Raw genomic sequence first — 12,253 nt, 5'->3', positions numbered from 1 at the left:
GTTTTGGGTTGGAAGGGACCTTAAAGAACATCTAGTTCCAAACCCCCTTGCCATGGGCAGGGACACCTTCCACTAGACCAGTGGAAAGTGGTCTAGTGGACCAAGCCCCATCTAGCCTGGCCTTGAACACTGCCAGGGATAGGGCAGCCACAGCTTCTTTGTCCCCAAAGTGCCAGTGTCTTGCCACCCTCATAGTTAAGAGTCTTTTCATAACATCTGATCTAAACCTATTCCCTTTCAGTTTAAAGCCATTCTTCCTTGTCCTGTCACTAACTGTCCTCATAAAAAGTCCCTCTCCAGATCTCTCGTTGGCCCCTTTAGGTACTGGAAGATGCTTAAAAATCTCCCCAGAGCCCCTTCTCTTCAGGCTGAAAAAGCTCAACTCTCTCAACCTGTCTTCGTAGGAGAGATGCTCTAGCCCTCTGGGCATCTTTGTGGCCTCCTCTGGATTTGCTTCAGCAGCTCCATATCCCTCTTTCTTGGGACCCCAGAGCTGGATGCAGTACTGCAGGTGGGGTCTCATGAGGGCTGAGTAGAGGAGAATTGCCTCCCTCAGCCTGCTGGTCATGCTCCTTATGATGCAACCCAGTATATGGTTGGCTTTCTGGGCTGCAAGGGCACACTGCAGGTCATGCTGAGCTTCTCATCAACCATCACCCCAAAGCCCACATCACCCAAGTCTCCCAGGCTGGTTGCATTACTATCAGTAGCTGAAAGCACAGAATACATGTACTGAGTCAATTAGCATCTTTAACACTGGAAATAAATTATTTAATGGTCTGTATAAAGGTAGGTCTGTTCTGTCATTTTGAGGATATCAAGATTATTACATAGAGCTTTCAGAATATAGAGCTTGAGCAATAAAGAACTTCTAAATGTTTTCCTCCTACAGCTGGTAATCACTAATATTTACTGTACTTACCCATATTAAACAGATAGATTTTTATTTATGTCTTACCTTCTGTTCTGCCTTTGCCTTCCTCCTGTTTGCTTTGGCTCTTGTGTATCTTTTCTTTGTGGATTTTTGTGTTCTTTTTCGATTATTTTTGTGTGTTATGTGAAGTGTAATAAGTTGAACAGCAGCAAATAATGTTTAGTATATGTGGCTTAGGGCAGGGAGGTACAGGCTACTGCATATTTATTTTGAACAGAAGTAATGTTTGATGGTTTTACATATCTTAAGTTGATCTTTGAGTTTTCTTTTACCTGTCAATTGGAAAACAATACAATAGCTTAACCCATCCATAAGTAGAGTATAAGTATTTTTTTAATGAATTTAGTGAGAACTACATTTTCTCAGAAGTGCTTATAAGAGCTACTGAGAAACACTGAATGGCTTGTAACAGGTTTGAGGAACAAGTAACAAGAAATGCAGCTTTTGGGAGGTTTGTAAGACACAAGATCCATGTATTAACATTCTTATATCTGAGCTTTAACAGAAGTTTCTAACTTGAAATTGTAGTTTCCAATCAATTACTCTAGCACGCTCTGTACACTCTAAGCAATTATGGTGGTATGGTGCTGTCAGTGTACATACCTTTCAGGCAGATTTTTTCTCTGAAAAAGGAGATTTCACATAGATTAGAGGCTAAACTTGCAGTGGGAGGCTTTTATTACTTGTTACAGGTGGAATAGTTGACCTTCCATTACAGGAACTTGAGGAAGTGGACTGGAAAGAATATTTATTCTCTCTGGTGGAAAGTTCTGGTACGAGAAGGCAGTGATGCTGCTACATCCCCACCAAGGATTTGTTAGTGTCTGTGTAAGCAGCAAGTCAGTTTCTGTGGATGAATGAGGTCTGGACTTGTGCTTGTAAAGTGAGTCTCTGTGCTTCTTGGGGGAAGGAGTAGCAAATGGGCTTCTTGGGGATCAGAACTTGTACAGCTTGCTTTCTTTGTGTGTTGGCAAACTTGGAAGTGGCATGGATGAACTGTTCTGGAGGTGACAGAGTTTTCAGCTTTTATAGGAACTGCTTGAGTGTTATTTGTACCCGCTGTAATGTGGGTGTGTGAACCTGTTTAAGCTGAGACTGAGGCACACACAGAAGAAAAATGGTAGTTGAAGGGAAACAGTTTCGGACCTTGATCAATAGGCAGTTTTGAAGATGATGTTTGAATGAGTAATCCTGTGTCAGAACAGAAAGAAAAGGCAGATACTTGGAAGAAGTGTCACACTGTATGCTCTTGGGATATGAGGGAAGAAGCATTAAAACAAACATGTACACACATACTTAGCTTTTTGGTAAGCAGACTGTTGTCTGCTGGTGGAAAGGACAGAGAATATTCAAGGGGAGAAATTGGTTTTGCTTATATGAAACTTCTAATGCTGGCAGATTATCCAGTTTGTGACACAGTCTGGATGTGTCTACATACATTGGAAATAAAAACAAAACATGAAAAGAAAATCAAAGAAAACTAACATAAAACCAAACAAAAACCAGTAACAAACAACAAAACCAACCAACCAAAAGAAAATAACCTAGAAACCAACAAGCATAATCCAGGTTGATAGCCCTAAACTGTTTTAAATCCGGCATAATTCTAAAGGATAAAATCTCGTGTGCTCAGCCTCAGTATTTTGAATACAGCAGTTTGCAATTACTGTCTATTTTGACTGGTAGATGGGTTATCTTTGACTGTGGAATGTGTTTAAATGAGATTCAACAGTGAAATATAATGTCCGGAAACATACAGCATGTAGAGAGCTAATGACAAGGACAAAAAAGACTTTTCTCGGACTGCCATCTTCAATATAAAGGGCATTGCATATGCACTAAAATGGCTTTGCAATCCCTTTGTGCCGTTTTCAAACTACAGACATTTTCTTAGTTGGTCCAGTAGGTGGAGACAGAATTCTTCTCAATATACCCCAAAGATGAGCAAAAAATGCTCATCTAAGTACTTACTTTTTATTTGCAAGTAGACACTATTAGGTTTAAATCCTTCATTTGCATTTACTTTTTCTATCTTGCTAAATAGAAGTTATCATCAGAAGTGAGAACAGTATTATTTGTTGTTCCTTATTGCAGTAAAAATATCTCCATCTCTAAAGCTAGTATTGATTTGGGAAGATCTTGTTTTCAGCTGGAACACTCATACATTTTGTCCTGAGCTTATAGAGATTCACTTATGTTAAAATAAATAGTTGCAGTCACTTTGTCACTTGATGTGTAAATGAGTAAGGTTTTACTCTTCCATTAAGCTTTTACAGCAACAGATTAAATAAAGACATAACAAAGTGCTATGAGCAGGCCAGATAATAGGTCAGTTTTAATGAAACTCTACTTTTCTAGAGGAATTAGTAAGAATAACTTAATTTAATTTTATAATCTATTAAAAAAATTAAACTTCTGTAAAGTGCTGCTTCTTCCACATTTTAGCAATAGAGGCTTTTTTTTCCCTTGATGCTAATATGCCAGCATCACTTCACTGTGTAGCATATGATTCCTTAGCAATATGAGCTGTGAGTTTTTCTTTCTCTCTCAACTCTGTAAGGTGTTTGCATCAAATAATAAGGCACATTCCTTTAAGAAGTATGTTTAGTGTAGTGGAAAGCTAATTTGTCAAAAAAATAATATTTTTATCAATAGAACAGGAGAATAATGCCTTTTTAAATAAATTAAAACATTTGCGTTTGTTGAATTTACTCACGTCTTTCAGGTTTAGATTATGATAAGCACTGGATTACTAATGAGTTATGAAAGTGCTAAAGTAATAAAATTGCATTCAGAGTATTTTGGTAATTTATACTGATACAACTAACATGACAAAGGGCAAAGGTTATTGTGTTGGAATTGCCTTTCAATTTTCAGTTAAAAAAATTGAAATAGATGTTTGTAAATGTATTTTAATTCTCAGGCCAGACATTTCTGTTTTTACACTTTTTATATGTTCGTTGCCTTCAGAATGAGTCTAATTCTTCACTCTGAGTGAGTGGGCATTCAAAAAATTACTTGGCCAGTAAGTGACTGTGCTAATGTGTTAAATGCAGAGCAGTTATTTTCTCTAATTTTAGCAGTACATAACTGAAGTACACATTTTTTAGGAGGTGTAGGTGCAGAGAGACTCATAACATGTCAAAATTGTTAACATATACTGTAAAGTATTTGTGGTAAATTGACCTATATGAAAGAGGTGACAGACTTTGTACATTTTTCTTAGTACATTTTTCTTAGTGGTTTGGGTGACCATGCATCCATCCCAGTCTCGAGAGAAGAATCATGATATTTATAATATCATGCTCAATTTTTGATAGGGTGTTTAAATACCATAAGTCAAAGTTTTTAGGCCAAAAAAACATATCTTTCTGCCTGCTAGACTAATGCCATATAGAGACAGAGATAATCCATCCTTCACCTCTTTCTTACTCCCTGAAAAAAAAATAGAGGAATTTTGGTTTTTGTGGAGAAGGGAAGTTTGATGATTTGGAAGCCAGTTTAAACTGATAATTTTTACATGCTCCCATTCTTACAAGTGTATTGGTCATGTTTTCACACCAGTCTCAGGAGTTTTACTGACTCTAGAAATTAAATAGTAAATCTTATAAAAATATTGCTTGTTTTATGTTTGACCTGTCAGCTGCAATAGAAGTCTGATGTATTAGACCATGGCTTATGCTTTTCATCTTGTGCAAAAACTACGAAATGACAGGTAAGATAAAGAGCAGATGATAGTTGAAGATTTTTTTTTTTTTGTAAACTTAATTCTTGGGTAAGAGATGTTGGCAGTGGATAATGGTTTGTATTCAGCTGGCTCTGCATTCCTATTTTACTGTTAAAAATGGAAACACTTGTTAAATAGGATAAACTTACTGTGGGGAGTTCTACAGTTTATGATTCTCTGTAGGAAGTTGAGTGTGTCTAGAAGCATTAATACAAGCTTTCCTTTTCCTGGCAGTCAGCTTTTGTGATGATCATAAATTCATCCTTAAGTGAATTTGTATGTTGACATAGATGTTTTTAATTGTCTTTAGTCTGTCAGTGAAACTCTATTTTTTTTTTTTTTTTTGGCAAAAGGTTATCATTGTCTGGTATTTCTCACATATAACTTATTTTCCTGGACATTTATTTGAATTATTGCATGTTGTAAAATAGAACTGTAGTTCAGTGAAGTATTTCAACTTTCATCCTTCAAAGACCACTTTGATCTGAGTATAATTAATATTTGAGATTTCAAGAAGGACTTAAATAGGGACATAATAAAAAAAGGGTTTGTGTAAAGCATTCTGTATGATAAGATAGTAAATTGAGATTGAAATAAAAAATTTCTAGTATAGAAACTCCTGGTTTAGCCAGCTATTGCTAGACCATCTTTCCATCACTGCCAGATTGGAAAAAATACATAGAGCTCTCAGTATGAAGGTGGTAGGAAGCTATTTGCTAAAGATGCCTGTTTTTTATAATGCATTCAGTTTCATGACTATCACAACTCTTGTCTTGTTTAGTAAAGTAAGTAAGGACAGTGAAGTTCTCCAACTTCCAAACATATATTTGAGATGTTAAAGTTTAGCTATCACGTGAAACCATGTGTCATCACTGCCTAAGTAAAGATCTGTTCTTTGTGTTCATGCAGCCAGATGGAGAATTACACTGGGGAGCTGCTTAGTGTTTTAAAACAAACTAATGTCATAAGCTGGTTATGTTAACTTGGTTTAAGAAGCAAAAGCTTTTATACTGGTATAAAGCAGGGACTAGGAAGTAGGCTGAGGTGAAAGAGTGCAGAATGACTTACAAGGACTCACTCAGAATGACTCTACAACATTATATTAAGACATTTCTATTTGCCTTTCAAAAATGTGGCAGAGTTCCAGTACATCTGTACTGAGGGTGGAATTGCATGAATGAGATTTCAGAAATTATTTTAATAGCTGTTTTTTTTTTGGGGGGTTCAAAGTGAGAAATGAATTCCGAGCTAGGTTTTTTTCAGTGATATTCACTGATAGGATAAGGGGCCATGGGTGTAAACTGGAGCATAGGAGGTTCCTGTGTGATGTACTCTAGGTTACCCTGCTCTTGCAGGCGGGTTGGACTAGATGATCTTTTGAGGTCCCTTCCAACCCTTGGGATTCTGTGATTCTGTGGGCTGAAATTAGGTGAGCTTTATCCACCCTTCTAACTCAAACCAGTCTATGATTAAAATGTCCTAATTGATTTCCAGAATTAAATTGCTGTCATAAAATCTTAGGAAGTCGTATGTAAATTGCTAGTATAAACAACTATTACATGGAACATTGCATAAGTATGGGGGAAGTCTTTAACATAGCTTTTTTTTCCTGGGTAAATTATAGTTTTTTAGTATATTTTAAATCCTGAGAGTGACGAAGTTATTTAATTTCAGTCATCATATTCTGCTAATAAATTGAGATAAATTTTAAATAACAAGCAAAACTGGGAAAAAATCCCCCAAGTTGAGTGTATTTCTCAGTCTAAAGAGATTACACTGGTGCTGTTAGAGTTTGTTGATGACAGCTTTTGTTAATTATAGTTAGTCAGTAGGATCAATCTAATGTTTAAAGAGGGAAGATAGTAAGGAATATATGTTAAACAGCATATTTTTATCATTGAGACACTCACCCTTTATGTGGTTGCAGTACTGAAGCTATCAGTCTTTGATGGCTTCCATATTTTTTTGACTTGGAAGAGGGGATCTTCCAATTCACAGATGCATTGCAGCTATGTGCAGTATGTCAACAAACTAGTGTCTGTTGTCCTGGTTACTTTTCTGAAAGTGAGTTGTAAATCTTTGGGTAGTTTGCTGGGAAAGGCATCCTTCAGAAGTCAGAATACTCTTTGTAGATGATCCCTGCTAGGTAGAGCATGGGATTTGAGTCATAAAATAAAAGGATGAGTTCATTTTGGAATTTAGGCTTCAGAAGCACAGGGTAGTGTGGACTAAATGGCTTAAGTATTCCCATCCAGTAATTAATGTAGATAAAACCATGTGAAATATTAATCTTCTGTTGAATGTTTAATGTTTTATTTTGCATCTCATGCTGTGCTATACGAAATATTAAGGAGATAGTTCAAACAGCTCTTGCTGTTACTCTCTTTTGATACTACCGTGTGTATGCAAAATCAGACTGCCAGTAAAAGTTATCAGTCTGAATCTGCTGATTCTTCTAAAGTTCACAGAATCATTAGGGTTGGAAGGGACCTCTGGAGATCGTTTTGTCCAGCCCCCTGCTAACATATAACCTTGAGCAGGTTGTATGGCAACATGTTCAGGCAGGTTTTGAATGGCTCCAGAGACGGGGACTCCCCAGCCCCCCTGGGGCAGCCTGTTCCAGTGCTCTGCCACCCTCCATGTAAAACTGTTCCTCATGTTGAGGTGAAACTTCCTGTGTTTTAGTTTATGGCCACTGCTCCTCATCCTGTTGGTGGGCACCGCTGAAGAGAGTCTGGCACAATCCTCTTGGCATTCGCCTTTGACATGTTGATACGCATTGATCAGATCCCCTCTCAGTCTGCTCTTCTCTAGACCAACCAGGCCCAGTTCCTGCAGTTGCTCCTCATAGGAGAGGTGCTCCAGACGCCTGGTCATCCCTGTGGCCCTCTGCTGGACCCTCTCCTTGTATTTCTTGTACTGAGGAGCCCAGAACTGGACACAGTACTCCGGACGTGGGCTTATAAGTTGCTTATTCGTAAAAACATAACAGTATTATAAGGGACTAACTACCTCTGTCACAGAAATTGAAGCACAAACTTACCTCATCTGTACCTTTACGAAACATTTTTGCTTAATGGGACTGAGTCTTACCGCTCCCCGTCTCTGCAGTGCTGGCAGTGAGAGTTCCCATTCATCTTGCCACTCTTCTGTGTATGATTTACATGTTAGTCATCTTGGGATTTATAAATGTCTGGTTTTTTTCCTTCCTGGAGTCAGTTTTGGATGATGACATTGAATAATCTGCATATAGGTACGTATATGTCATTGTAGGTAGAATCTTTTGTTTATTACAAGTCAATATGTCACTTATTTCAGGTGACTTGCTTTTTGCTGACTAGTATTTGCATTGCTGCTTTCTAGTAGTTTTACTTCAATCCTTTCAAATTGTTTCATGGGTGTTTTATAGGGTACTTTCTTATTTAACTTACTGGTACTTTCATGAAAAATGAATTAAATTTGCCCTTTAAGTCTCTTTAAAATGCCATAGAGGGTTACATGTTTCCTCTGTCTCTATCTCTCTCTGCTTTTGTATATAACTTGTCATTATTACTCTATGATGTTGACATCAGCAAATGGTGTAAAGAGGCCAGAAGTAATAGAGGGAAAGAAAATGAAGGGAAATTACATTATTTAGTACAGGTAACAAGGGCATGTCAACTACCTGAAATGGAACTGCTCAGAATAGAATTTGAGCACACTATTGCTTTTTTGTGTATCATCTCTCCCAAAATGTTTTGCCCCCTTAATACCCTCCTCTGGACCATCATATTTTGCCAATAAGTGATTTTGGGAAAGGTAGACAAATACTGGAATCTAAATTTCAGAAACTTTCTTTGGTGCTGTTACAGCTTTTGAGTTCTTGACTGAGTTTCTATGGCTGATTTCTCAGAACCAGGAGGATCATAACATGAGGTAAGAATGACAGAGCTGTCAGTCATCTGTGGACAAATAATTAAAAGATATAAAGGACTAAATGCCTACTCAACTAAGAAGAAAACAGATGGTACCTGTAATTACAGCTCTACTACTATTTTTCTAAAGGCTATCTGAACAAATAATTCTGAAGACCAGAATATGAACTTGAAATTGCTTCAAATACAGCAGAACAGTTTTTCTTCTGCATTTTTCTTCCTGCTGCTTTCACTGGAACTACTGTTGAAACTATTTTGAGGAACTAAAGCTTTGTACTTAAAATTTAATATCAACAATAAAAATACATCACTTACCTCCGAATACTTAAAATATGACTATTGCAGTATCTGATACTCGATTTATATTAATAATATATTTGCAGTTTTTGTTTAAGATATTAAAGCAGGGAATTGATTTTACTGAACTGTACAATTACGTGTCTTTTGAGAGCTTGTAAGGTTATGGTGGTTTGTTCTTACTGCTTAAGTAATGAAGTGGCAGCTGGATGTGTTGCACTTGTGTTGCAAATTTTCTTGTCTCCTTACAGGTAAGTGCAGTATCTGAGTGGGGTGGATGGTCAGCCACTGGAACAAGCTCCACAGGGAGGTGATCATGGCACCAAGCCTGTCAAGATTGAAAGGCACATCTGTACAATGCTCCTAGTCATATGGTTTAGTTTTAGCTGGTCCTGCAAGGAGCAGGGGATTGGACTGTGATCCTTATGGGTCCCTTCCAACTTGAGATATTTTATGAATCAGTCAGTGATTCATCAGATTGTAAAGAAGGGTATAAAATAAGTCAAAGGCAGCAGGACTCTTACCCACAAGTCAGTATAAAATATATTTGTGGAAGATGCCTTATGGAGACTCTCGAGTATAGGCAGCATCCTATCCTATTCACTCCCATCATTACCTAGTACTCTGTTGCATTACTCCACTGTCATTTGTTGTTAGAATTTACTGCAGTATATTGCATTCCTGGTGTCAATAAAGAATTGTGAAGTAGTGTGTGATTAGTTTTTCATATCGTATGAGAGGAAATTAAATGTTCCACATGAGAGAGGATGTTTCTGTCTGAGACAGTACCAGAATCCTGATTTTGTGGCTTTTGTTTCTCTTAGATAAGAGATCATTTCTCCCCAGTACTGGATTCATACCTTTTCTTTGTCAAAAGTAGTTTCAAAACTGTATTTGCCTAATAGATGCAATGGTAAAAAGTGTCTGTAGTTACATGTGTGGCTAAAAATGTTGAGTGTTCCTTTCATTCTCCTTTATTCTTTTTAGCTTCCTTCTTCACCTGTTCTTTTGAATCTTTTCTCCCATGGTCCAAGCCCTTCATCATTTCATGGTTTAAAAAGGGAAGTCTGTTCCTGTAAACAATTTCTGCTTTGCCTTTTGCTTTCTTTGGTATGTACTCTGTATAATTACTGACTAGCTTTCTTTTTCTATATCTTCCACCAAAGTCTGAATTTAACCCTACACTACATTAAAATTCTTCTAGCTTGTGTTTCTCATGGCCACAGACAATTCATATTCATCCTTTATGGTATGAGGACTTGACAGTTAAACATGGTTTTGTTTTTGTTTTTTTAAATATTAATTTTCCCTTCTTTAGCTCTGTATAACTGAGTCCTCCTCGACACGTTGCAGGAGTGTCCCTTCAGGTCTCTAAGAATTCCCAGGAGTTATGTTGCTTCATCCTTTCTCCTGAATCTGTACATTTGTGCTCTGCCTCTCTCCTGCAGGCCTGTCTCATTTTACCTGACTTGATACAATCTCATCTCTTCAGTGTATCTTCAGATATTTTCAGTGTCACTCTGAGCATGCCCTGTACCTGAAGCATCAACTGTGGCAAGCCTGTTGGAGTAAAGTTAAAAGATTCTAAATCCTGTGTGATCTTCAGTGATAGTTTTTAGCATTATATATATATATATTAGCATTATATATATATATATATATGTGAGATTCAAAAACTGACCTTTGTATAACATGAACAGGGTTTGTTTTTTGTTTTTTATTTTTTTTAACCAAAAGCCTCCGATAAAATATTTTTTATGGAAATATGAACTTGTTTTAATGATTTTGTTTAAGAGTTCAAGAGATCCTGTTTTCCCAGAAGTGGTCTTGAAAAATGGAGTGTAAGCATGAGATGTTTGTTTCAAAAGTTTAGCAAGCTGTAGTAAAATGTGCCAAGTCTCTATAGCTCCCAGATGGTCAGTAGCATATCTGAAGAGAGCTTTTTCGGTACTTTAGGGCAGCTGTGGGATTTCATATACTGTTCAGTAAAAATCGGCAAGATCCATTAGTCATAGAATCATAGAATAGTTAGGATTGGAAAGTCTTGTACACTGAAGCCATCCCACATATATCCAGTTCTCAGTAATTTATTTCTTTTTATGGCACTACAATAAAGAAATTTATAATTAAGTTTTAGTTATAGTTGTATATTTTTTTCATATTGAGGTCCACTATTTTACTGAAATGACTGGGTAAATAAAAATAAACTGTATTGCTGTACTCACATAAATAGTAACTCAGTACTTCCAAATATGATAGTCTTTTAAAAATATTTTATATTACTGGAGTTTTGTTGCTTAGTTACAATATATATACAAGTCAGGTTTCTGCTTTTGCTGGAAATCTTAATTTGATATTCTATAAAATCAGTATATGCCCACTATTAATATTCTCTGATTTATTTACTGCTACATGAGATTAATTTTCATAGTAGCCCTTGACATCTAAAAATTAATGGGTCTATTTGTTGCAAGATCGTATTTTGCTTACTATTTGCGTTTGTTTGGCCAAGAGATAATCTTATCTTAAATCATGTATCACTAAGGTTGCTGATGTAGCATTATATAATCCTAAGGAACCCTAAGAGATTTTCAACTCCTGCTCAAAGCAAGGTCAACTATGAGTTGATCAGGATGTTGTCAGTTGAGTTTTGGGTATCTCCAGCAGTTGAAATATGTTTAAATTGGAATTGCCTATGCTTCAATTTGTGCCTGTTGCTACTTGTCCTGTCACTGGGCACGACTGAAAAGAACCCGATTCCATTCTTTTTACTCCCTGCCCCTTCTGAATTAGGTACACTTTGATAGAATCTTCCTTGAGCCTTCCCTTCTCCAGGCTGCATAGTCCCATTTCTCTCAACCTCTCCTTACATGACAGATGCTTCAAAGCCCTTAATCATCTCTGTGGCCCACTGCTGGACTCACTTCTCTATGTTCATGTGTCTGTCATAGCCCAGAACTGGACCTAGTGCTCCAGATGAGGTCTCACCAGAGCTGAGGTAGATCACCTCTACCTCTCTGTCTGCTGGTGATGCTAAGGCAGCCCCAGGATGCTCTTTGGCTTCTCTTGCTAGAGCACATGCTGGCTCATAGTCAAGTTGCTGTCCCTCAGGATCCCCAGATCTTTTATCTGCAAAGCTGCTTTCTAGGCAGTAGGCCCCCGCCAACTGGTGCTTGACATCAGTTTCCACTCTGATAAATATTAGGGTTTCTGAAGAAGGTTTGTAGCATCACCCGTGGATGGATCTGTGATTTTTGAGCCTCATTCTTATTTATGATATGTTATTTTTGACAAAAGTTTGATTTTCTTTTTTTAAGTGCTGGGTTTCATATCTCTTTTTTTTTCTGAAGGGATATAAGATTCAGTTGCATGTTACTGTGC

The 12,253-nt window shown here is 37.2% G+C and overlaps 1 protein-coding gene across 1 annotated transcript in view; it reads left to right on the top strand.

Moving 5' to 3' along the window:
* The first annotated feature begins 4,605 nt into the window (after positions 1-4,605).
* The window catches only part of TTC33 (tetratricopeptide repeat domain 33), a 31,680-nt gene continuing 24,032 nt past the window's right edge, over positions 4,606-12,253 (top strand). Inside the window, exon 1 of the mRNA XM_034072678.1 lies at positions 4,606-4,649. Within this exon, the coding sequence (XP_033928569.1) occupies positions 4,606-4,649 (44 nt within the window). The remainder of the gene's footprint in view (positions 4,650-12,253) is intronic.

This window comes from Melopsittacus undulatus, chromosome Z (assembly GCF_012275295.1).
Source record: "Melopsittacus undulatus isolate bMelUnd1 chromosome Z, bMelUnd1.mat.Z, whole genome shotgun sequence".
Classification (NCBI taxonomy): domain Eukaryota; kingdom Metazoa; phylum Chordata; class Aves; order Psittaciformes; family Psittaculidae; genus Melopsittacus; species Melopsittacus undulatus.
This window is presented reverse-complemented; position numbering and strand designations above follow the sequence as displayed.